The sequence below is a fragment of the Gobio gobio genome (genome assembly GCF_949357685.1).
Source record: "Gobio gobio genome assembly, chromosome: 21".
Classification (NCBI taxonomy): domain Eukaryota; kingdom Metazoa; phylum Chordata; class Actinopteri; order Cypriniformes; family Gobionidae; genus Gobio; species Gobio gobio.
In genome coordinates this window covers 38540202-38567260 of record NC_137117.1, presented here as the reverse complement: position 1 = coordinate 38567260, position 27059 = coordinate 38540202, and the positions used below count along the sequence as shown (strand labels likewise).

At 40.2% G+C, this 27059-nt stretch overlaps 1 protein-coding gene across 1 annotated transcript; it reads left to right on the top strand.

The window, feature by feature from the left end:
* Positions 1–15632: 15632 nt before the first annotated feature.
* Positions 15633–26505, top strand: fbxo30b (F-box protein 30b). The gene is made up of 3 exons (XM_079803004.1): positions 15633–15805; positions 22324–24693; positions 25575–26505. Exons 2-3 carry the CDS (start codon positions 22369–22371, stop codon positions 25776–25778), a joined length of 2529 nt encoding a protein of 842 aa, XP_079659130.1. The 5' UTR covers positions 15633–15805; positions 22324–22368; the 3' UTR covers positions 25779–26505.
* The last annotated feature ends 554 nt before the right edge of the window (positions 26506–27059 follow it).

Here is a 27059-nt window from a genome sequence, read left to right as displayed (position 1 = left end):
ATCACTGCTGTGAATTCATTCTGCCAGAGTGCACCCGGCAACGCCTTCCAGATTCAGACAGGTGCAAACACACTCAAACATCCTAGTCTGTCAACTCCCAGAGCTTTCAAGCTACATCCACCAACTGTTCAAGTTTGTGTTGTCTGTCTGTCAGTCGATGATCTCTGTCATTTCTGTCTGCAGCTCCATGTGCCCTCGCCTCCATCACTGCACATACGGACTGTTACAGCAGCCATATAACAGTCAGCTGGCAGGTGAATGAAGGACCCTCCTTCTATGTGGCCACAGCTGAAGGTCAAGACCAAAGCATTTTGATGTGCAACAGCACAAGCACGTCCTGTGACCTCGTCGGAGCGAAGTGTGGAATGCAGTACACCATTATAATCTCCGCGTCCTCAGACAAATGCAGCAGCTTGCGGAGTCCTCCTTTTAAGATGAACACAGGTACACAACTTGTCGCATGAAGACGCATTGCATATGTGTGAGATTTGAGAGCTACATTAAATCTGCATAATTCACCGCCACTTCCTCTCTATTTAATTCTCTTACAGCACCGTGTGTTCCTCAGAATGTAACAATGAATCCAGTGTGTGACTCAAACGGCATGATGGCCTTGTGGTCGCCCTCTCTGGTTGCCGAGTCATACTTGCTCACGGCCAGCGGTGGAGACGGAGATGTGCAAACCTGCAGAAGCACCACTAACAACTGCACCCTGCATCACTTGCACTGTGGACAGATTTACGACGTTAGCATAACTGCTTCGGCTGGAAATTGCACCAGCTTGGCTAGTCAGCAGGTCACCTTCCATACTGGTGAGTCCACGCATTGGCTTCAAATTTAAAGCCTTCAATTTTGGGGTGAAATCTGTGACATGCTGTATTCTTTCTGGTCTACATAGTGCCCTGTGAGCCACAGAACATGAGTGTAGAAGTGCAGTGTGACACCAGGACTGCCACACTCTCCTGGGTGGAGAGCCAAGGTTCGCTGAAGTACTCCACATGGGCTCAAACCATGGATGGGAGCACACTTCACTGCGACACCACAGGCACTTCATGCAGCATCAGTGGACTGACTTGTGGGTCATTGTATAACTTCACAGCACAGGCTTCAGATGGAACCTGTAACAGCTCCATCACTGTGCCAATCGAGAGAGGAGCAGGTACACAACCAGATATGTCTGAGAATTAGGGGTGGGCGAGCTGACAATTTTATATCGTGATCGATCTTGAAGACGTCCACGTTCTACTTTTCAAGCGACTCGTAGAGATCGGGATCTTTTATGTCCTCGTAATAATGTTAAAACACAGCAATGACTGCCTATTAGATTGCTGTGCTGACCGTCCAAATTATATCTTGTGTCTCGATCATGTGTCTTTCATGGGTTTTGAGTTTTGTTTTTAAATTTTGTCTTCCGGTGATTATGAAAGCATGGTAATCAAGATAAAATTATTATTGTGCCACATGCCGTTCCTATCCTTTAAAGCGGTGTGCTTTCGCCTCTCCTTAAAAATCTAAAGTTCACGTCCAAATCAGTCAAATCATAAAGTTATTAAAAGCGCATTAAACTGTGAAAGAGACACACAGGCTTTCTGTGTGAGCGCTGAGAGACGGAGGAACACGGACGGGCAAAGTAGGCTATAAAGCAAAAAATGCTTTTCTTACTTCTGTCCCAAGATGTCTGCCCACTTATGTCATTTTACTTATCTAGTAATGGTTTTTAGATATTTAGACTGGAAAAAAGACAAAAATACTAAATAAGAAAAGCATTTTTTGCAGTGGGTTTCAGGTAAAATATACACACAAACAGCTGTGTCTTAAGTGAATTAAGCGTTGGGAAAGAAATCGGATGTGTCATAAGATCCATGCCTTCGGTCTTAAAGCCTAATGCAACTGTCTGTGTCATTAATGTCAACAAAATCACTCACCGCTCTTGACTGAATAACTTCCGTAGTTTTAATAAGAAACAATGTATATTTAATTAATTCAATGAAGACTATGCAGTTTTTTAAAGTTTAATAACTTGTTTTGTTTGACAACTGATTGTTAAATGCAATACTGTGTTTCAGCAATAGGCCAATAAGCTTGTTCCAGTCTATATATTCTCGATAGTACATCTAAAATTGGGAAGATTGCTATTCAGATCATGGATCGTGATTGTTTGTTATAAGATCATGATATCACATTTTTGGGATCGCCCATCCCTACTGAGAATATTACTATCTATTTATCTAAAGAATATATAAAACAAAATAACTATGATGTGTTTTAGTATGGTATCAACTGGATTTTTTAATTTAATTTAATTTGTTATAATTCACATATTTCAAAGTAGCGATAATTGGTGTAATCAGTGTATAGAATTTATATAATATATCATTTTCTAACATTAATTTTGTTGCATGCTTTTTTCAGTATTAGTTATTTTAGTACTTCAAGTTAAATTGCCAACATTTCTAATTTTAGTTTTTCATCTAATATTTATATTTCATTTTTATTCAATTTTAATCGTTTTACTTTTAGTTAACAATAACAACGCTGTTATTAACTGACCCTCTTGAACTCTCCTGCAGTCCCATGTCCTCCTGGCTCCGTGAGGGTGAGAACCCATCGGATGGGCAGTGACACTCTAATCAGGGTCTACTGGACTTTTGTGGACTGTTCTAAAATCACGCAATACCTGGCGCGAGTGACCGGCCATGTCCAAGACAACCCACAATCCAAAATGGACGTGTCATCCTATTGGACAAATGGCAGCTACTTTGAATTCCCTGTGCCCTGTAGCACACCTTACAATGTGACAGTCCTTGCACAAAACCCAGCTGGGATCAGCAAACCATCTCAGATGGTTACTAATGTCACAGGTACCAGACGACAAGTCAAATTTGTTCTATACATTTGCAGATTGATTTCAGAAGAATAATACAGTGTCAAGCCAAGATACTAAAGAGTGTTTCTGAAACATATAAAAACAGACCTGCACTGTCAAAGAACATGCAGCATTTCAAGATAACTACTTGTAGAGAATATTCTCGAACCTGATCTATTGCTCTGTTTTCTCCTTCAGTGCCCTGTCCGCCGATGAACGTCACCTTCACGGGTGATAATTCCTCCGCCACAGTGGCCTGGGTGTCATCAGTTCTTACCACAGAATACAGGGTGTACCAGCTGCGCTCTGACGGCCCGAGGCTTGTCTGTGCCACCTCAAGCCTCAGCTGTCAGGTCTCTGGCCTGCTGGCCTCTAATGTTGCTGTGACCGCCTGGAACATTGCCGGAGAGAGTCTTGCCTCTAGAGTTACTGGTAAGAAGAAAGAAGGACGTGTGGTTCATAACTAAGTCCAGACATAATCATACTTTTTTGCACTGATTTCGGAAGCAGCACCGATGTAACAGTTAACACACATAACCTTTAGATAACACACAGATTATATCCATGTGCAAATTGAGTATTCAGACAGACCATGGTATAATTATTTTTAATGAACAGAGAAAAATCTTAACTACACTGTAAAAAAAAAAAAGAATTAATTAAAAAACTGTCAAATGACTGGCAGCAGCGGATGCCAAACAAAAACCATAAAATTTAAGTAAAATATATCAAATTAAACAAGGAAAAGTTTGTAAAATAACAGTGATTTCTCTAAAACTTTTAATGTAAATTTCTGTAAAATTATTGTTTTTGCACTTTACTTTAATTTAAATTTTTTTGTTTGGCAGCCGCAGCTGCCAGTCATTTGACCATTTTCTTTTTACGATAAAATGTTTGACTTTTTCAGTTTAAATATAAACCTAATAAGATTTACTTTAAAATGACAAAGAATAAATGTAACATTGTTAGTAGGACATAAATATTTAATATAATGAGCTACATATTTAATTACAGATTATTTCTTGCACTGATTATTTGTATGTAATATATGAAAATAAATAATGAGAAAAATGAGAATTACTGTAATTTGTCATTAATATAATCCAGAATATAATCCTTAAAATAACAGTAAAATTGTTAATTTACAGATATTTATATTTGTAATTTTACATAGTTTTAAACATAATTAAAAAAAAAAAACTGTAAAAAAATTAGTTATTTTCCGTAAAATTAAGATTTTTTTTTTTTTTTTTTTACAGTGGAAGTTGATTTAGACAAGTTATTTAAACCATACATAGTATTTTAAGTAATTGCATATTTGGCAGGTAGCTACATCTTTATTTAATCTTGCATGTGCAAAATGAAATGAAATATTAACACAAATCTTTTACAGGTCAAACCGTGAACCGTCGGAAGAGAAATCTGAAATATGCGAGGTTGAATGCAGCACTGAGTCCTGGTGAGATGAACTGCAGACACGTTCACAGCTTACAGCACAATAATTAAGAGCAGTTTGGATACACAGAGCACTGTATACAAATTATTATATATGGTAACACTTTATTTTACAGTGTCTGTGTTACATGTAGGCTACTTTGTAGTACATTTTACATATACTATAGTAATAACAGTAAATTAAATTCCATGAAACTAACCCTAAACTAAACCCTATTCCTACATGTTTTACATGTTGTTAATTAATATTACTTAGTACTTAAATGTATAATTACACTGTAACAAGGACACCTTAAAATAAAGTGTCACCAAATATATATAATACTTTAAACATTCTTTAAGGATAATTGATTTTCATAAAGTTTAAGGTGGGTGACTCTCACAAAAACATATGGTAAAAAAATATATATATATAAATATATATATATATTTTGCATAAAGAAAATGTCGGTAACACGTTCTATATCCATGCTTATAATGAATTATAGCCCCATTTATACTTGTTTTTAAGTAAGCATTACTATTCTATAAATATATTTATAAAGACTCATTAAGACCTATACTGCATTATAAGCACAGTTATAGTTCTTTTTTAAAGTATAATTTCAAACAGCTATAAGCAATACACTGAATATGGAGGAGATATAGATTTTGAAACATTAACATTAAATAGCCATTAAATACATAATTGATAACAAACAAGTGTATTTTTCATTTTTGGGTGAACTATCCATTTAAAGCCCTCAATGATGTATTTATAGAGGTTAGTAAATGTATTATTACAATATATATATATATATATATATATATATATATATATATATCAATAAGTATTTATAAGAACACAACACGCTATTAATAACAATATATATTTGACAGAAATAAATCTGAATTACTAAAAAGTAATTGTAACTATAATATAATAACATTATAGCAATCCAGGCTGCATCTTTATAAATACATTCATGTGACTGACTAATTAATAAATCATAATTATAAATCAGTGTATATTGGATTATGAGTATAAATGGAGCTATAATTCGTTATAAGCATGGACTTCACAGAAAGTGTCACCTAAATGTCTATTTTAGAACCATTAATATTATTTTTTTTCATGACAATTAAGCACATTTTTTTCCTGAAAATGTTCATAACTGTAATGAGTGTACTGTATATAATGAACTGTATATAGCAAACGAAGTCAAATGTTTAATCAATGCTGTTGCCTCTACAGACCAGCTGTCCGTCCCTGAGGTGAAGGTTGCTCAGGTGACAGGACAGTCACTGCAGGTCGAGTGGTCTCAGGTGACAGGGGCGGATTCCTACACTCTGATCCTAACAGAGGACGCCCTGTCTCTGCCTGCGAAGGGGGTCCTGTCCGTGCACACGACTGAGATCGCAACAGTTACTGACCTAAAACCTGCAACGCGTTACTGTGTCATCGTGTCTGCCAAACATGACAGCATCCAGAGCGCCTATTCCCAGCCTGTGTGTGTCACCACTGAGTAAACTGGCTTCCTGCCGGGTGGACTGTACAGGGATGTAGATACAAAACCAACAGAAGCGGCGTTCGGTTCTCTGAACAAGCATCTCTTTCTTATGTTCCAAGACAACTAAATCAGAAAATCAAAACTAATATAATTTAAAATCCTTGACTGATTATGTCTCCTTAACTAATCCTTTCTAATGAACCCAATCATAATAAAACAAATTACTGAATATCTGTGATGTAATATCTAATATGTAATCATATCTGTTGATTGAAAAGCAAAGACAGGGTCACTTGAAATGAAGAGTAGATGTGAAGAATACATTGATTGACCATAGAAACTTTTGTAACTCTTAGTTTTTAAAGAAAGTTTGTATTTATCATAAAAAGTAATTTTCTGTAACCAGATCATAAAATGATTCAATCTTTATGTAGTTAGATCAAATAAATGGTTCATTTAGCAAGCATTATTTTAAACTGTACATTGTATTTTCTATCTGATGTATACAACTTCCATATCTTTAAAAAAATTAAAGTCTGTGAATGAAAACTTCAAACTTTTTGGTTCAAATGAAGAGCCAAGAAATGTACTTGCATCTTCATCTTTTCTTATAACCCCCCATTATAAAGCAACATGCTTAATTTCCCCCCTCTAAAATCATGTTGCGTGATTGTTGCGTGATTTGAAATCAAGATATTTTTCTTTGACCTTACAAAGCCATAGGAGTGCACAGGATTGTGATACATTTGAAATTAACAACAACAACAAAAGTTCATTTTAAAATACATCAGAACATTTATTTTGATCTTATGATAAAAAAAATATTATAAATAATTATATGTGGGGAAAAAACACACAAACGCATGATGTAACCATCTTTAGTTGGTCATGACCAAAAATGCATCACAGCTTTTCCCCAGCAAAAATAATCTGAGCAGCCAGAGGAACGGCAGTGTTGCCACAACTAAATTGGGACACTTTTGTCACAGTGTTTGCTAGCCTATATGCTTTTGCCCAATATCAGCAATATTTAGTGAGTTGTTGGTTTAAGGCTAGAATACACCACACAGTCTTTCCCAACCCTGTTCCTGGAGGCACACCAACAGTACACATTTTGGATGTCTCCCTCTGACCCATATATTTCTGGTCTTGGAGCAGATATCGTCTTATTATAGGGAAATGAGAGGATCTGCATCTCTTACCATTGGAAAAAGCATAATGGCTAGTTTATGTTAATCAGTTCCTTGTGGATTAGCACATTGGTCTTGTGAATAATGTTGAATGTTGTTACATTGCAAGTAAAGGTACAGAAGGACTGCAATGTTTATGGAACGTGCTTCACTGCAGAAAAAAAATAAATAAAGAGGGTGAATATCTCTATTAGCTGCAAACTACTAGTCAGAGGTGGACCTGGGCCATGAAGCAATGGCAGACCTGGGTAGTGGAGTAGTGGCGGACCTGGGCCATGAAGCAATGGCAGACCTGGGCAGTGGAGTAGTAACAGACCTGGGCACATGAAGCAAAGGCACACCTGGGCAGTGGAGTAGTGGTGGACCTGGGCCATGAAGCACTGGAAGACCTGGGAAGTGGAGTAGTAACAGACCTGGGCCATGAAGCAATGGCACACCTGGGCAGTGGAGTAGTGGTGGACCTGGGCCATGAAGCACTGGAAGACCTGGGAAGTGGAGTAGTAACAGACCTGGGCCATGAAGCAATGGCACACCTGGGCAGTGGAGTAGTGGTGGACCTGGGCCATGAAGCAATGGCAGACCTGGGAAGTGGAGTAGTGGTGGACCTGGGCCATGAAGCACTGGAAGACCTGGGAAGTGGAGTAGTAACAGACCTGGACCATGAAGCAATGGCACACCTGGGCAGTGGAGTAGTGGTGGACCTGGGCCATGAAGCACTGGAAGACCTGGGAAGTGGAGTAGTAACAGACCTGGGCCATGAAGCAATGGCACACCTGGGCAGTGGAGTAGTGGTGGACCTGGGCCATGAAGCACTGGAAGACCTGGGTCATGGAGCAGAGGGCAGTGGTGGACCTGGGCCATGAAGCAATGGCTGACCTGGGCAGTGGAGTAGTGGTGGACCTGGGCCATGAAGCAATGGCACACCTGGGCAGCGGAGTAGTGGTGGACCTGGGCCATGAAGCAATGGCACACCTGGGCAGTGGAGTAGTGGTGGACCTGGGCCATGAAGCACTGGAAGACCTGGGTCATGGAGCAGAGGGCAGTGGTGGACCTGGGCCATGAAGCAATGGCTGACCTGGGCAGTGGAGTAGTGGTGGACCTGGGCCATGAAGCAATGGCACACCTGGGCAGCGGAGTAGTGGTGGACCTGGGCCATGAAGCAATGGCACACCTGGGCAGTGGAGTAGTGGTGGACCTGGGCCATGAAGCACTGGAAGACCTGGGTCATGGAGCAGAGGGCAGTGGTGGACCTGGGCCATGAAGCAATGGCAGACCTGGGCAGTGGAGTAGTGGTGGACCTGGGCCATGAAGCACTGGAAGACCTGGGAAGTGGAGCAGAAGGCAGTGGTGGACCTAGGCCACAAAGCAATGGCAGACCTGGGCAGTGGAGTAGTGGTGGACCTGGGCCATGAAGCACTGGAAGACCTGGGAAGTGGAGCAGAGGGCAGTGGTGGACCTAGGCCACAAAGCAATGGCAGACCTGGGCAGTGGAGTAGTGGTGGACCTGGGCCATGAAGCAATGGCTGACCTGGGCAGTGGAGTAGTGGTGGACCTGGGCCATGAAGCAATGGCACACCTGGGCAGCGGAGTAGTGGTGGACCTGGGCCATGAAGCAATGGCACACCTGGGCAGTGGAGTAGTGGTGGACCTGGGCCATGAAGCACTGGAAGACCTGGGTCATGGAGCAGAGGGCAGTGGTGGACCTAGGCCACAAAGCAATGGCAGACCTGGGCAGTGGAGTAGTGGTGGACCTGGGCCATGAAGCACTGGAAGACCTGGGAAGTGGAGCAGAGGGCAGTGGTGGACCTAGGCCACAAAGCAATGGCAGACCTGGGCAGTGGAGTAGTGGTGGACCTGGGCCATGAAGCCCAGACTTGGCCTTGGGCACACATCTCTAAATTATTCCCTATATAGAATGGGCAAACTACTAGTCAGAGGTGTACTACTAGTTGTACTACTTATGAAAATAAAAGGGTATACAATATATATTTGGAAGAATTAAGAGAAATAGGCATAGGAAATCTTACAACCCAAATCAGAAAAAGTTGGGACAGTATGGAAAACGCAAAAAAAAAAAAAAAAACGAAGAAGTGATTTCTAAATTTAATTTGACTTGTATTTCATTGCAGACAATATGAACTCAAAATATTTCATGTTTTGTCTGGTCAACTTCATGTCATTTGTAAATATGCATCCTTTCCTGTCATTCAGACCTGCAACACATTTAAAAAAAAAGTTGGGACAGTAAAGCATTTACCACTTTGCATTCCTTTTCACAACACTTAAAAGATGTTTAGGGACTGAAGACAACAAGTGATGAAGTGTTTCAGGTGTAATTTTGTCCCATTCTTCCTGCAAACAAGTCTTAAGGTGGGCAACAGTACGGGGTCTTCGTTGTCGCATTTTGTGCTTCAAAATGCACCACACATTCTCTATTGGAGACAGGTTGGGACTGCAGGCAGGCCAGTCAAGTACCCGTACCCTCTTCCTCCGCAGCCAGGACTTATGTAATGTGTGCAGAATGTGGTTTTGCATTGTCTTGTTGAAATATGCATGGACGTCCCTGGAAAATATGTCTTCTTGAAGGCAGCATATTATGCTCCAAAATCTCTATGTACTTTTCAGCATTAATGGTGCCTTCACAGAAGTGCAAGTTACCTTTGCCAAGGGCACTGACACAACCCCATACCATGACAGACCCTGGCTTTTGGACTTGTTGCTGGTAACAGTCTGGATTATCCTTTTCTTCTTTGATCCGGAGCACACGGCGTCCATTCCTCCCAAAAAAAACCTGAAATACTGATTCATCTGACCACTGTACACGTTTCCACTGTGTGATGGTCCATCCCAGATGCTTCCGAGCCCAGAGAAGTCGACGGCGCTTCTGGACACTGTTAACATAGGGCTTCCTTTTGGCACAGTACAGTTTTAAATGGCATTTGTGGATGTAACTACGTATTGTGGTACTTGACAAAGGTTTGCCAAAGTAGTCCTGAGCCCATGTGGTGATATCGCTTATAGATGAATGACGATTCTTGATGCAGTGCCGCCTGAGGGATCGGAGATCACGGTTGTTCAGCTTAGGCTTGCGCCCTTGTCCTTTACGCACTGAAATTCCTCCAGATTCCTTGAATCTTTTAATTATGTTATGCAATGTTGAATGTGAAATATCCAAATCTCTTCCTATCTTTCTTTGAGGAACATTGTTTTTAAACATTTCAATAATTTTCTCCCGTATTTGTTGGCAAACTGGCGATCCTTGGCCCATCTTTGCTCCTAAAGAATTAGACCTTTCTTGGATGCTGCTTTTGTACCAAATCATAATTACAATCACCTGTTGACATCACCTGTTTCAAATCACATCATTATTTAACTATTGTACCTCATTACTAGCCCTAAATTGCTCCTGTCCCAACTTTTTTTGAAATGTGTTGCAGGTCTGAATGACAGGAAAGGATGCATATTTACAAATGACATGAAGTTGACCAGACAAAACATGAAATATTTTGTGTTCATATTGTCTGCAATGAAATACAAGTAAATTTAGAAACACTTCTTTTTTTTTTTTTTGCGTTTTCCATACTGTCCCAACTTTTTCTGATTTGGGGTTGTATAATTAAAGCACGGCTGCATAATGGATTGAATCATCATAGAATATACAATGCATTAATGAGATACTTGAGAAACGTAGGTCTGTTTTCTTTCTCTTTTTTTCCCCTTCCCCTTCCATCAATGATCCACACTCCAGCCCAGTAGACAGTGGGAATGCATATCATTTGTTTGCCAACTGCCATAAGAAGAAGAACTGCGCATCACACACTAAATGACTGAGAATCACACACGACCATCAAGTCATTCTTAACACGACAAACTCACGCAGAAACATGTAGCTCATTGCTGCAAGTGAAAACAATATGTATTCTAAAACAGACTCAGATATCAAAATCCCATCCCATCATATGCGATTTTTTGCAAAAATCTGTCAAATCCGACTGCCCAAAATGCAGTCTGGCTCAGACTTTTGGCAGCGTCTAATCCTTAAAGGGGTGGTTGATCAGCTTTTTTTGAAGGCTTATCAAATTCTGTTTATCGGGTGCACTGTAGCATGGGTTCATGCTTAGTTAAAAAAAAAAAAAAAAACATTATTTTTCACATATTTTACCTTTATTCTACACCGCTGTGTCCCTTCTGGTAAAAACGGCCAGATAGCTTCCTGGTTCTATGAAGCCCCTCCCTCAGAAATACACAATGGGCTCAGATTGGTTAGCTGGCCCAGTGAGTTTTCACATTGTCCGGAAACGTCACGCCCCTTACCATTACGGGTAGTTGCATATGCTCAGGTGTACTGTAATAAACAATGGCGTCAATTTTGCCTTATCAATTTGAGCCCGAATCACACCCAGAGAATTTTAGAGAAGAGGATCGAGCAGAACCTGTGCAAGAACAGCTGTCACAGGACGTTTCAGAATGGGATGTTTTTTTATTTGTAGTTGTCTAATACTTTTAGATACACTGTTATTTGTAGGTACTTGAAGGGATTATTGGATTACAGACTGTATCTATAGTGATCGCTACTGACTGTAGGGCACCGTTAGTTTTGTCTTTATAGAACGAGTGTAGCCAAATATCTGTCCCCAAAACTATGAGACCATTACGAAGACTAATCATGGATTTATTACACCCATGTTTAGCGTGCCTGCATTTACACTGATCACTTAAATGCCAACAAACACCAACAATCGAAGTTCGCTAGTGGGATTAAAAAGAAGTGTGTAGGTGTTTGTTGAATAAATTTGAATTAGCAATTAGGTAACTGGCTAGCGGAGCCCAACAGCACGTTTCCCTTTGTTTTTGTCCTTACTACAGCATAAAATAACGATAGAAACTATTCATGGAAAACACATCAACAAAGAAAGAATATAACATATTTACAGGTTGTGGCCCATAAACAACAGCTTCTTCTTTTAAAGTGGGAACTGTTGTGTCAAATGTGCAGCACAGAGAGCTATATAGGCTATGGATTATAATGTTCAGGAAGGTTCAGCGTTTCGACAGCATGGCCTTTTGCTGCGTTCCAGGCAGGTTTTTGAGCCCATAAGTTATGACTTCAAACCACGACTCACGACTTTGTAGCGTTCCAGACAAAGTCACGCCAAACTGCCTGAGCGGTAGCTAGATGTAAACAAAGAATGGCGAACCGTACGAGGCTTATGCTCATTTACAATAATTTCTATCGCCAAAGGTGCATACTTGCTTATTTGAGGGAAATGGAGGAGAAAAAATGGCCCATAAGGCAAAAGAAACTGTTACACCTCTTATTTTATGTTATTTGTATTTGGAAATGTATTTGGTATTCATTTATTCTTGCACTCAATGGCCTGAAAACTAGCTAACACTGGAAAAGCTGCATTTGCGGATAAATAACGTTAGAGCAATACCTAATATTTGGTTTTTAATGTACAACTTTCATAAATACCGCGTCCATAGGGGCTGCCATTGTTGCTTTGCGTCAGATGTCAGAGCTCGTAACTGGGAGTACATCGATCTAGTACGAGTTCACAGGTTGGAATGTCACGGGTGTTACTGCCGTTCCAGTCCACTTTCACGGGTAGAAGGTTGGAAAAACACGGGTTACGGGTTGCCTGGTACGCGGCATTTGTAGCATGTTCATGGGGGCGGGGTTTTTGTAAATTTTAGGGTTAGTGATGTCACTAACCCATGAGAAACTTGTTGTAGTCCCTCCCAGCCGTTTGTTGTATTTCTTAAAAAGTGATTTCTTTAAAAGAAAATATCTCCCTTTGAACTTTAACTTGTAACACAAAACTCGTAACTTTGCAGATGTTGTTTATGCTCGAACAGCAACATGACACACTAACTAAAGTTAAAAAGTGACATCATAATCAACCACCCCTTTAAGCCACTGTAAATCGGGGCAAAAGTTGTGTACAGGGGTCTCAAGTGTCACGCATTGAGCGTGACAGTCACTCATTTCGGTCTTTTGTCACACACTACCGCCACAAATTGTATTTCTCACGCAGAAAAAAATATTTATCATATATTTAATATGCCACAGTACCCAAAATGTATCTGGCCGCGCCACTCTCTCTATGGAATCGGGCAGGAATCAAGCGCGTATCCCCTGGAGTTTTTAGTCGAGCCTGCCAGTTTATCAGCCAATCAAAAAAAGAAAGAGGCTACACAATAGCCAATCAGACAATAGCACTATTAACGCTACAACCAATGAAAAAAACCATCCTCGTTTGAAACCACTGGAGCTCCGAGCATCACTTTGAGCACATAAGTCATGATCTCCTGTTTTAATGTTACAACAAATTCACAACTTGTTTGACACAAACAATGACAACTGTTAGAGAATGTTTTCCAGATAATCAGCATCAGCACCTGCTGCCCACTACTGGTGGTTTAGTTCTTTCCAACAATCTTTCCAACATTTCTTATTTGTATTGAAAAATATTTAAAACAATCTCATAACATTTTTCATAACAAATTTAAGAATATAAAATGAAAGCTGAAGCATAGCCTATATTTAATAATATTATGAAAAAAATGCCCTTTATAAAAGGTAAAAATATCACAAATATGCCGATTTAAATATGTCAAAGCTGATTGAACACTGGTGAGAATATTGCTTCAGAATAAATTATATTTACAAAAAAAAAAAAAAAACTAATGTTTTACTCGGACAGTGAATGACAGATTTACTTGTCCGAAGGACAAGCACGTGAACCAGCTTAATGTCGAGCCCTGACAGTAAGTCATCTCATATTTGCTGGGGAATACATGTGTCCATGCAGCTGGTAGGTTAGCTAACAGTTTGACCAGAGTAAGTGAATTTCAGCAGCTATTCTGACACTTGTTTAGTTCTGATTCAGAAGGAAAGAAAAAGGAAAGAAAAGGAAAGAAAAAACGAAATATTCAAAATTATTATGAAATATTAATTTGCCATTTACCTACTCTCTGACATCTTTGAAATAGACAAATGCAATAATAGCCTATGCATTGTCTGGATAAAATATAATGAAATAGCCTAGGCCAAAGGTTTACTCTCTCCATCTCTCTCTCTCTCTCTCTCTCTCTCTCTCTCTCTCTCTCTCTCTCTCTCTCTCTCACACACACACGCGCACACTAAGAAATGCTGAATTATATATGTTTTTATTTGTGCGAATTGTCATTTTTCAGATCAGAACCCCGTCCCCACCCAAACCCCCGCCGCCACCAAAATCTCACTCTGAACTCAGTTCAAAACTTGAGAGCCCTGTGCATAGTTGAACTCCTTCTTCACTCATGGCAAATATGGCCCTGTCGTTCAGTCTCAGTTGTTCATACTTGTTCAGTAGGCTCATTTAAATGTCATTGATCGTTTAGCTAAGTTTCAAAGTTTGCCAAAAAAAGCCTGACTAACATAAAGCAGCTGCTGGTTATAGGAGCAATTGTGTGTGTGGATTATTTTCACCAACAGATGGCGCTGTGAGTTATGCTCTACTTGGTTGGTTGCTGTAAAAGTAATACTGTTTGGATTTGCTTTATAACAGGGCCTCAACACAGTGTGGGATTGTTTTGTACAATTTTAAACATCCCCAAATTAAGTTCCGCAGTCACAACACAGTAATGTTTTAACTATATATATAAGTGCAGGATAGTAGCCTAAGAGTCATTTTCAAGCACAAATGTAACAAAACATTTGAAGTTTTAAAAAATAATAATATCTGTATTATAAACAACTTGTGAAAATATAAATATTAAACACAATTATAAAATGTTAAAATATTTGTTAAATAGTTGCATTAATTATAGGCTACCATATTTATGTAACTTTATTTTTGTAATGTGTTTCTCTAAAGTCATAATTTTGTTATAATATTGTTTTGAACTGCTTGTTATAATTTACAATGATGACTATTATTATTATTATTATTATTAATTTTTTTTTTTGGTGCAGGTGTGTTAAATTGTACAAAAACCAGACCAAAAATCCTAATAATCAGAAGAAATCATATAATAATTATTAATGTTAATAATAATAATAATAATATAGGGATTTATTTATTTTATTTCAAGGCCGTTTCAAGTCCAAAACACCTAATAACTTGCGTCATTTAAACATCTATTTTTTTAGTTATACTTTGACTACTAGAAATAAAAAATAAAAAACCGAAACATTTTACAAGTAGTCCTAATTGTTAAAGATACGGTAGCCTATATGTGCAAATGTATAAATGCTGAATTCATTTGTAAAGTATATCTGGTTTTACATTGTGTAGGGGAAGTTATACAGAGGGGGGAAATATGGCAAAATTAATTTGATAAATTAGTTAAAGGTAATTAAAGAGACACAATACAAATTCAAAGCTATTATAATCTACATAAGCATTGTTTTTCTCCAGTTTATAGGCCTACTACACAAATGCCAAAATTCATTCAACCGAATATCATTGTTCAATCTAAAAATCTTTCATATCAACCCCCCAATATTATATACACAATGATTAAAAAAAATAATAATCAACAAAAAAAAAATCACATTTTCAGTGGCCTGCAAGTTACACCCGGCCAAAATAAACCCCGACGTCATGACGCCCGGCTTTTTGCGTCATGGCGTCATCGACGCGCGTCCCAGCCGGGTTGAGTATTTTTGGACAGGACAAACGGTGATGATTGTGTACAATATCATACAGCAGTGTACTAAAGTGTCCCGTTTCACCGTAAAACCGGACAAGTGAGCAAACACGCGAGGGGCGTGAGTGAGTAAACGCGGGGAGTTAGTTGACATAGTCTGTGAGAAGGTGAGTAGTTTGTTTATGTTGACTGAAGGCAGAAAGTTGAGCTAGCTAACAGGCTAACCTCAGTAGAAAAGAATAAAGTGAAACAAAGTCAAACATCAAGAAAATACAGATCTAAATATCACTACTACGATGATGACGACTCTTCTTAACTTCATTCTGTAGTGCCATTAAGCTTTTGTGGTTGTTTAAGGTTTAGAGTTCTGTCAAATGTCTGTTTTCCAACTTATTGTTTTGTAAACATTAAATCCAATGTGTGTAGAGAAACTTTAGGAGTAAGTTAAATGAAGTTCTAAAGATTGTCTGTATCTCTATGTGGTGACATTGCTAAAAAAGACTTGTAGGACAGCAGCCACACTTGTGTTAAGAGGGCCACTTTTGTTTATGCTAACTAGGAAGACTGTGTTGAATAAAATCAAGACAGCAATAAAGATGGAGGAAGTCTGCCAGGAACTCAAGAGAGGCTTTTATTGGGGAATTAATGATTGTGCACTTCAGAGTTCAGCAAAAGCAATGAGAGAAATGACAACCACAGCTATGGATTATAAAGACATCAGTTATTGCAGATATCCCGACTTTCATAAATTGTCATAGGATAAATTCAGCTAAATGTGGGCTATTGATTTTGAAAGCACTATGTAAGCACTCCTTTACAAAAATCCCAGCATTGGATGACCTCTGATAAATGTAAAGACAAGTAATGTTGAACTCCTAAATTATTTAATTGTTGGTCTATATGCACATGGGTCAATGACAAATGAAAAAAATTTATACGCATTTTATTAAAAAGCTTTTCAAACATTTTTGAGTCAGGAACAACAGTACAGTAATTTGTATTTAATATTAAATAAGTGTTTAAATTCATTTTTGACTTTTTTATTTGTCAGGTGGCACAACCAAATATATCTTAGCAAAGAAAGAAAAAAATATCTTCGTAAATTCACTATTGTTTTGTATTCATATTAATTTATAATTATTACATCCATTTATTTAGTATCTTTAGCATCCAATTGTACTTTTAAAGACAGAAAAATAAGAGTATCGTACAAGTAAATGCACTTAATACAATAACTATTCACACACGTGATATTTGTTCACTTTGACCTATTATTTGTTAGTTAAATCGATAATTTAATCGATTGAGTTTGAATAACAACAATGTCATGTTTTATATTGATACAAAAAGAAGCTTTCGCTGATTGTCAGTTTAAATGTCAAATATGCATTCATCAATTCATGTTTGAAACATTAAATGCATTGCAACTTTAATGGAACACTACATAATACCTAATAAACAAGATTCATCACCCCTTTTCTTTTTTCAAGATGCTTTTCTTGAAGCCGGATCATTTTTAATGTCGTGCTGAGTTTTCGGTCACATTTTATATTAGGTGTCTTTAACTATGTACCAAGATTTATGAAGAATGCACTTGTATTTTACATACATGTTTTACATTGTAGATTGTACTTTCTTGTTTGTAAAATTCTGTCATTAATTGCTTCCCCTCATGTCGTTCGACACCCGTAAGACCTCCGTTCATCTTCAGAACACAAATGAAGATATTTTAGTTGAAATCCGATGGCTCAGAAAGGCCTCCATTAGTAGTAATGTATTTTGCACTCTCAAGACCCATAAAAGTCCATACTAAAGACGTCGTTACAAAGTCCATCTCACTACAGTGGTTCTACAATAACTTTATGAAGCGACGAGAATAGTTTTTATGTGCAAAAAAATCTAAATAGTGACTTTATTTAGCCTGGATGCCAGCCGAACTTAGCCCCGCCCACAACATTTTTACTCGGGCAGTTCGGTCTGGACTTGCTCAATAGAGAAGTAATTATGCCCGAACAGAAACTGTTCGGACCAATGAAATTGTCAGAGCGGGCTTTAGACGATGATGGACAGATGATCAACATTAACGTAATCATCCACGTCATCAAAGGCGCTTGGGTTGAGTTTGTTCTAATCCTAAACGGAGAACTTGTTCATATATGCATTCACCTTTACTATTTCTCTCAGAAATGATGATCGTGTTGGTAAGTACTCTGTGTATCCTTAAATTCTTTTTTTACAACACCGGCAAAGATCGTTTACACTCATCTTTTTCTTCTAACGTTAGGCTACTTATTCCAGCGTGCGTGCAGACAGGGTTGCCAAGTTTTTACAACGAAACCCGCCCAATTGCTAACGTTCCTCAAAACTAGCCAAAAACAAGCCCAATAGCTTTCCAGGGGGGTTCTCCGAGAAAAAAGGCATTTGGGGGGTAAAATATGTGTTATTTTGGCAGGGCTGCCAGCTAAAATTCGCATTCCTGGGTCTGTATATCACATAATTGGTGTCGCTTCAACCCGCGGACTTGGCAAAACAGTGCAGTTGAGTTCTGTTGACATTTGACAACTAATGTAACGTTATGCGTCGCTCCGTTGCTCTGATTGGTTGTAGGTCTATCCAATTGAGGTCTTTCCTGGTCCGGTTGAAACACGCCCCATAATCACAGCCCAACGGAGCAGAATCAGACTCATATTCTGACTAGAATTGAGTGTGACGACGTCAGGCTAGACTTTATTCAAAAAGTGCTTATCTTCCGTCTAAGCCTCAGATGTGAACTCATGAAGCACCACGACGCATGTGCGAGAATATGACGCAGCACCGTATCTAAGCTGTTGAATTCTACATTGATCGTGCTTTAGGTCTTGGCGTAGTGCTCAAAATGGGGCTAAAGTGTGCATTTCCTGGATGCCTGAACGGCTCTACGTCATATTCTCACACGTGTGTCGTGGTGCTTCGTGAGTTCACGTCTGAGGCCTAGACGGAAGACAGGCACTTTTTGAATAAAGTCGTTATTTTGTTTGTTTTTTTGTGCACAAAATCTATTCTCGTCGCTTCATAAAGTTATTGTAGAACCACTGTAGTGAGATGGACTTTGTAACGACGTCTTCAGTACCTTTTATGGGTCTTGTGAGTGCAAATTACATTACTGCCAATGGAGGCCTCTCTGAGCCATCGGATTTCAACAAAAAAATATGAATTTGTGTTCTGAAGATGAACGGAGGTCTTACGGGTGTCCAACGACATGAGGGTGAGTAATTAATGACAGAATTCACATTTTTGGGTGAACTAACCCTTTAATTTCTGTAATGACATCAATAATTACACTGTAGTGTTGACCCTTCCCTTACACCTCAACCCATTTAACCCTACCCTTAAACCGACCCATACCACCAAACCTGCCCCAACCTTACCCATATCCCACTCCAATAGCAGCACAAGTGTTTTACAAAAGCACATGAACAAGTACATCATACCTAACATTTATTTTATGCAAGTACATAGTAAAGATATCTCCTATGAAGTGTGACAGATTTTTCTTTATTGATACAATAGTCCCATTTAAAATTATTATAAAAAATAACTGAAAGTGTAAAACATCTTTAACTAGTTGAAACTAACATTTTAGAAAAAAAAAATAGACAAACTTAAATGTATTATTTATTTATCTTAAATGTGTTAAATTATCTTTTGCCTATGCTAGCAAGTTCAAGCATTAAGGCCTAGTTTCACAGACAGGGCTTAGATTAAGCCAGGATTAGGCTTTAGTTCAATTAGGGCTTTTAAGTAGCTTTTATTAATGTGCCTTAGAAAAACAAAACATTACTGGTGTGCATCTTGAGATGAAACAATGGCACTGACATATTTTAAGATATACCAGAGCAAGTTGCTTTCAGTTAAAACGGCTCAAAATGCATTTTAGTCTGGGACTATCTTAAGCCTTGTCTGTGAAACCGGGGAAATAAAAAATATATAATTTTGCTAGTTTTATATTGGTTGTACCACCTGACATGGAAAGTGTACCAACCTACACATATTTGAAAGTAGCAATTTTTAATCAGTAATTGATCTATAACCCTTTTCTCTCTGCCACAAGGATCAGTTGGGCTCCTCTGGAAGATGCATTATCATGCGTACTGTTCACTGTTTCACTTCATAATAAAAGAGCCATGTTTGCAGCTGTGCCACCCTGAAATTGAAAACATACAATATTTTTAATATTATAATGTTAAACATACAAATTCCTCTCATACAAATTTGTTAAAGGTCCCATGGCATGGCATTTTTCTATTATTTTATAGTGTTTCCTGAGGTGTACTTATATTGTTAGTATGATTTTTACATCATAAAATGTCATAATTTAGAAATAAAAGGCATTTTTTCTATACTGCTGTTTGCCCTGTGGCTGACTGCCCTGCTTCAAGAGGCGTGTCTGCTGTGAGACTTCAGGAAAAACGCCCACTGTTGTGATTGGCTGACATCTTTGCATTTTAAATGAGCGGAGGGGGCGTGCTTTAACGAGGCACGAGCAGGCACGAGTCTGCCAGAGACAGATGGACCTGTGTTCACTTCACATCAGTTCTCTCAGCATGTCTCAGTTCAGGGTGAACTGTTGTAGTTACTAGAATATACTTCAGGTTATTAGTTTATTTCTAGTCAGAGGGGCTGTCACTCATGTCAGAAAGTTAGTAAATTATGGATCAGCGCTGACTCGAGACGCGAACCGTTTAGAACGATTCAGTCCGATTTGGTGAACTGGTTCGGTTCACTAAAAAGAACCGATTCAAAAGAATGATTCGTTCGCGAACAGGACATCACGGAGACGGAGCGATTGCTAACAAAGTTATTTATAGTAACTACTGAGTTATGATGAGAGCGTTGTCTGTCAGCGCGAGTTTATTGTGTTTGTATCTGAGAGTTCTGAATAAACACGAGTCCCAGTCACACCGAGTCCTCTTCATCATTATTCTACCAACTTTGTAACACATGCAATGTACCATTACAGCGAGATGAACGAGTTAGTAAGTTTGATTAAAGCATTATTTCTAGATATGTTCCAATCATATGAATAGCGTCAGTGATGCGCATTGAGTAACTTACACAGCGCAAACAAAGACACAACAGCAGTAATCGAATGTAATCCAGTTTATTGTGGGGAAAGCTGGCTAGCCTAGCCCAGATACCCTCACGCTTACCCCCCTTCTGCTTAATCTCACGCCGCATTTGGTGCCTCCGCTGTGGGCCAGATGCAGTACTGGGGGTCGGGGATGTTGAAGGCCGAGCTTCGGCGTGTGTGAGGTTTATCTCTGTGAAAAAGATGTGACTGCTGATGTTAAACAGAAAAGACTGTATGCACATTTTAGAACAGATAGACGCGACGAGGACGTACAAAACACTGACTCACAAGATAGAAAACACGAAAACACCGTTCTGTCGGGAGAGAGAGAAGCCGCAGCGTGTGCACGAATAATAAATAATTAGCTACACATCAGAAATCAATGATCACAGATCAGAAGGAACTGAAGAAAGACTTCTGTTTTCATTTGTACATCCAAACACTGAGAAACTGCCAGTTCACTCGTTCACAAGTAACGTTAATGATCTCTCGAGCGTTTGCATGGGCGTGCCAGATTCTCTGGGCGGAGGAAAGGGAGGAAACCGTTCCTGCTTGGACGTCAAACCAGGAGGCTTCAGGATTGGCTCGTCTGGCCTGTCATTTTCTCAAAGGCAGAGAGAGACAGCCAGAACTCGGTTTTACACCGATCAACATTTCTATCCACTTGGGGACAATATTCAGGCTAGGGGAACTCATATTAATGTTGAAATACCTCATAAAATGAAAATTTCATGCCATGGGACCTTTAAACCCTCATGTCGTTGGACACCCGTAAGACCTCCGTTCATATTCGGAACACAAATGAAGATATTTTGAGTGTGAATGTACTGAATGCCAATGGAGGCCTTTCTCAGCCATCAGCTTTCAACAAAAATATCTTCATTTGTGTTCTGAAGATGAACGGAGGTCTTACGGGTGTCCAACGACATGAGGGTGAGTAATTAATGACAGAATTTTCATTTTTGGGTGAACTAACCCTTTAAAACTACTGATGTTTATACAATTTGTTTATATGAAAGGTTTCAAACATTAATTTCTTCTTATTAGTTTTCTTAGTCTGTACATTTGTGCGGACAGTTGTGCCACCTGACATTGTGGGGGTTTAAGATACCGAAACATAAAATAATATCTATTATTTGAATGTACTGAAAATGAATTCAAACTAAATAGGTTTTATAGAATACAATGATCCATGTCATGAATTTATCAAATTGTTTTAAAAGAAAATAATGCACTTTGAACACAAAAATTTGCATGTCATGTCATTGACCAATATATACATTTTTGGCCATGAATGGACTTAAGATTCCTGTGCTATCTCTGTTCCTGTTGGTGTCTACAGGACATATTAATGGCAGACTATTCTACCAGCTGTTCAAACTACACACCTACTACTAGTCAATTTTGATATGTAGTTTTGCACATCTCTGGTAATGTGCACCATTTTTCTAATATGACAATATTAGAGTTAGTTAATATTTAAAATATTACTTTTATAAGTTGCTGCTACCGTTTTTATTATACATCCTGCATGTTGCCGAATCTAATCTCAGTTTTTCTCTAATTGTTTTGCAGTGGTCGAGACTGCTTTTTTTCATCTTGCTGCTGTCATCCTAAATAATGGAGGAGCCCCATGTTCACTGCATGTCCTGCATAAGCAGGCGATGCATGGTCAAACCTGAACCCGGCACTTCCTGTGACCTCATCACCTGCCCTCTTGTATGCGGTGCCATCTTCCACAGCTGCAAGGCTATTGAACACAAGCTACTGTGCCCGTTTGAAAGGGTGCCATGTCTTAACCACAGCATTGGATGCCCGTTTACCCTGGCCCGTGGCCAGATGGCAGAGCACCTTGAGGTGTGTCCTGCAGGTGTGGTGTGCTGCACTATGGAGTGGAATAGGTGGCCAGTGAACGACGAGGATTATCGTTCATATGAGCGGCTGAGTCAAGAAGCGGAGGAGGTGGAGCAGCTTGACATGGCGCTCGCCCTTCAGGACCAGCGCACCATGTTAGCATCACTTAAACTCGTCTCTCTGGCTCCCACTAGTGGCCCACAGAAAAAGACTCCGGCAGCAGGACAAAGTGAAAAGCCTGGTCTAGTCTCAGTTGCTCAGGCTCCATGCATGCAGGTGGAGAACATTGAGATGGAGCCTACGGCTGGTTGTTCAAAAGACAAGATTTCCAATGGGATTAATGGTCTAAAAGAAGAACATTACGGGGAGCTCTACCAAACCACGGTAGAGACAACCAAAAGCCTGGCCGCAGCTCTTAACGTCCTGATCCACCTCAATTCTTCTGAAACGGACTGTACAACCACTAATGCTTCAGCTGCACTTCCAGAGCACAATGGGGAGCTCCATGAAAAGGTGAGGATGAGAGAAGATGCCGGGTTCAGCTGTGATAAGATAGCCAGCGGAGTTAATGGCCTAAAGGAGGATCTACAGCCTCAACAGCACCAAAAACTCATGGAACTTGGCAGGAGCTTGGCCTCTGCCCTCGGTGCATTAGGAGATGTCGTCAAAGGCACTGAGCCAATTAGTGGCTCAATAGTTAATGAGAATGGTAAGCAATCAGAAACGTTGGAGTCTCCAGATGTTGATATGAAGGACGTTACATCAGAGGTTGATGGTGAGCCTGGGGCTGTTGGGGGATTTGGTGGTGGAGAAACCACTTTAGAAGGTCTAGCTCATGAGGCAGCAGGTGAGTGTTGCCCAGCCATGTTAGGGGACATAGATAGGCAAGGTTTCTGTAATGGCTCTCATAGTATTGTAGAAGACATAACCACAGAACACCATCAAAACCCAGAGTCCAGAGGTTCTTGGGAGTTTATGGGTCCTTTAATTCCCCATAGACCAGAGATCAGACATGACCAACAAGCTTTCTTGATCCAGGAGGCCTCTGGATCACAAGCCCCATTGCTCCAGCAGCCTATACATGCTCAGACTTTGACCGTCCAGAGAGACGGCGCGCTACCTGTGATGGCATTAGACTTTGAAGATAGAGCTTTTGAGAGGAAACTCCAAAACATTCAATTACTGCGCAATTTTATGCCACTTGCACTTAATGGACGGAAGGGGTCATTTACCGAAGTGTTTCCCCATAGAAATCCACGTTGCAAAATGGAGGACAAAGCTGTGGACACGTCAGATTTAGATCAGGAGCCGCTGGACGACCCCATGGGACTCGGCGAAATTGACTTCACTGCAGCAGCTCTCCTGTTCTGCCTGGAGGAGTCGCCACGAGCTCGCAGGATATCCGACACGGTCTATGCGTTTGGAGGTGCACGCGTGGACTTCGGCACCCAGACGTTTAGTTTCCCCGCCGCCATCTTGGCAACAAGTACGATGGTTGGAGAGGTCGCGTCCGCTTCCGCTTGCGATCGAGCCGCACCTCACCTTTCGCAGCCAAGTCCGTTTTGCACTCTGAGGCTTGATCTGACGCTGGAGCAGCTTGTGCCTCGCCCAAGCTGGGCTCCACGAGAGGGCTCCATGTTTACCTTTGAGTGCGGCCAGCTCTTCCGTCGAGAAGAGTTCCTCTCGCATTTCCGTAATGTTCATGGAGATATCCACTCTGGACTCAATGGCTGGATGGAGCACCGTTGCCCGTTAGCGTATTACGGCTGCACGTACTCTCAACGCAGATTTTGCCCATCCACTCAACGGTCGAAGGTTGTTCATGACCGTCACCTCAGGTCATTTGGGGTGAAACCCATCTCAGAACCTGTAATAGAACCGAAGTGTGATCACCTTAGTGGATTGCCGTTTGAAGTACTTCAACATGTAGCCCGATTCCTGGATGGCTTTAGCCTGTGTCAGCTGTCAATGGTGTCTCGTACAATGAGGGATGTTTGTGCCAGTCTGCTACAGAGCCGTGGCATGGTGGTGGTTCAATGGGAAAAAAAGCAATGTTTGGATGGGAGACGAACCTGGCAGATAAAAGACAAGGTACAGTACGTCTGAACAGTGACCACTATAGCCGCGCTTCCACCGCAGGAACTTTACCCCGGAACCAGGAACTTTGGGGGGGAACTCGGTGTGTTTCGACCGCAGGAACCAGGGTCTAAATGAAGTTCCGGGTAAATATTTCCCCCTCCAAACGGCCCTGCTTGCGAGGTGGGACTTTTCAAAAGTTCGCGAACTTTCGGGGGTGGGACTTGGGCGCTGAACATGCTGATTGGTTGAGCTCTCGCAGCTATTTTTTTTTTCCACCGCCATATTTACAAGTCTTTTGCGAGGTGGGTTCCGTGGGTTTTGCGTTCAGTAAATATTTTTTTTGCAACAATGGAGTTCAACAAAAAATTCGACCGATGGACCGACGACGAGGTTCAGGCTTTATTGAGCATATATGCGGAGGAGGACATCCAGCTGGAACTGGAAACGGCGACCCGTAATGAAAAGGTATACCTGAAGATATCGGCTCGGTTCCAGTCACACTGGAAAACAGTGCAGAGAGAAGTTGAAGAAATTAAGACAAGATTACAAGAAATTAACGGATCAAAAGCGATTCATGTCCGTCGGTGACTGGGAGAAGCAGTCGCGCGCATTGCCACGTCACCGGGCTAATTTGCCTAATCTTCCCGGTACTTTAGACCGCGGTGGAAACGCAGATTGTAGCAGGTCTGGGGGAGAAAAAGTTCCTGGGAAAAAAGTTCCTGGTACAAATAGTTCCGGGTAATTTCGGTGGAAACGCGGCTTATGTCATGTGAAACCGCTTATACTTGTACTTCTGACTGTACTCCTTTTCCAAAGAAACAGTCTGAGCAGGTAACAAGTTTTACCATAAAAGTGTTGTTGGTTATGTAAGTAACTGTTTTGTTTCACCGCAGGTTTGGCGTTTCAGCACAGCCTTCAGCCCGGTTAACAGCTGGGAGTTTGCGGACATCACTAGCATGGCAGACCACCTCAAACGTTGCCCATACAATGAAGTCCTCCGACAAGTGGAGGCGGTTCCACTGCCCTGCATGTGCACGACCAGAGAGCTAACGCGAGACGGCAGATCACTTCGATCTGTTCTCAAGCCAGTATCATAACAGTACAGAAGCTTAGGTTGCAAACACAAAACTAAAACACTACAATATCTAACTTCTACAATCTACATTATACTATCACTGTGTAAATAAAAGGAAACAAAGTATTTTTTTTTTGTTTTGATGTTAAGATTATTTTTTTATTAATATATCGAAGATTATTGTGGTCTGATGGTGTGTGATGCAATGGTTCATCTACTAAAATCATCTACTCCTCGGACACACACCCATGCTTGCGTATCAAGACCAATGCTGAGAGAGGACTGGTTTAAGGGCCATACAAGGCTTAATTCGGTGGGATTATATGAGCCTCAGCCTGTCGAATAGCACTTGATTTATTTGTCTTGACACAGCAGATAATCTGCGAAATCTTTGTAAAGATGATCAGACAACGACTTCTGGTTCCTGTCAATACATATCCACACTAGTGTTGTCAAAAGTACTGAAATTAAAAAAATGGCGGTGTTGAGCGCAATCGTAAACACCTCTGATTGGCCATTGTGCTCATGCGCTCATCAAATATGTCTGTGATTGGCTACAATGATCAGCGAATATACATCACTGATGCTCTTCACCGAGCACTTGCACAGATACACACAGAAGTGTTTGAAAGGTCCGCCGATAGACGCCTGCTTGTGCTTTCAAACGCTCCCGCTTTCAACACACTTCCATGTGCTTTCAAACGCTCCCGCTTTCAACACACTTCCATGTGCTTTCAAACGCTCCTCTGCGTTGATCTTTATAGCCAATCAGACATATCCAATGACCGCATGAATACAATGGCCAATCAGACGTGTTTTCCATTACGCTCAAAGCGTCACATTTTTTTTATTATTTGGTTCCGAAGTCGGTACTTCTGAAAACACTAATCCACACTATAGGATATTTGCATGGTTTGGTTAATATAGTATGACCGTTTGAAAAAGGACACTTTCTTGGGTCGTCCGTGATACAAGAAAAGCTCTGTTTTAAGCTGACATTGCAGACAGGCTCACTTCACCCACTGATCCGGGAACAGCTGTCATGCTTAAGAATGCAAGGGCTTGGAGCTATATTGGGTTGCAGAGTAAGAGAGCTGTACGGCTGTGTTTTTTTTTTTCTTTTCTATCACATTGTCATAGAAAAGAGGGTTTTATTTACAGCAATTTTAAAATGACTAGAATGGCTTCATCCAGAAATTGCACCAATGGACCTGAACAACTACAGTTGATTCAAATACTTCAGACACTCTGCATGTACTGAGGCATTCATACTAAAACACCTTGAACTATTTGAGTTCATTCT

Bases quoted from the DNA above. Each gene is read 5' to 3' on its own strand.
- fbxo30b (XM_079803004.1), top strand. From the start codon at position 22,369: ATGGAGGAGCCCCATGTTCACTGCATGTCCTGCATAAGCAGGCGATGC. The intron at 24,694-25,574 runs GTACAGTACGTC...GTTTCACCGCAG, and splicing joins CCTGGCAGATAAAAGACAAG to GTTTGGCGTTTCAGCACAGC.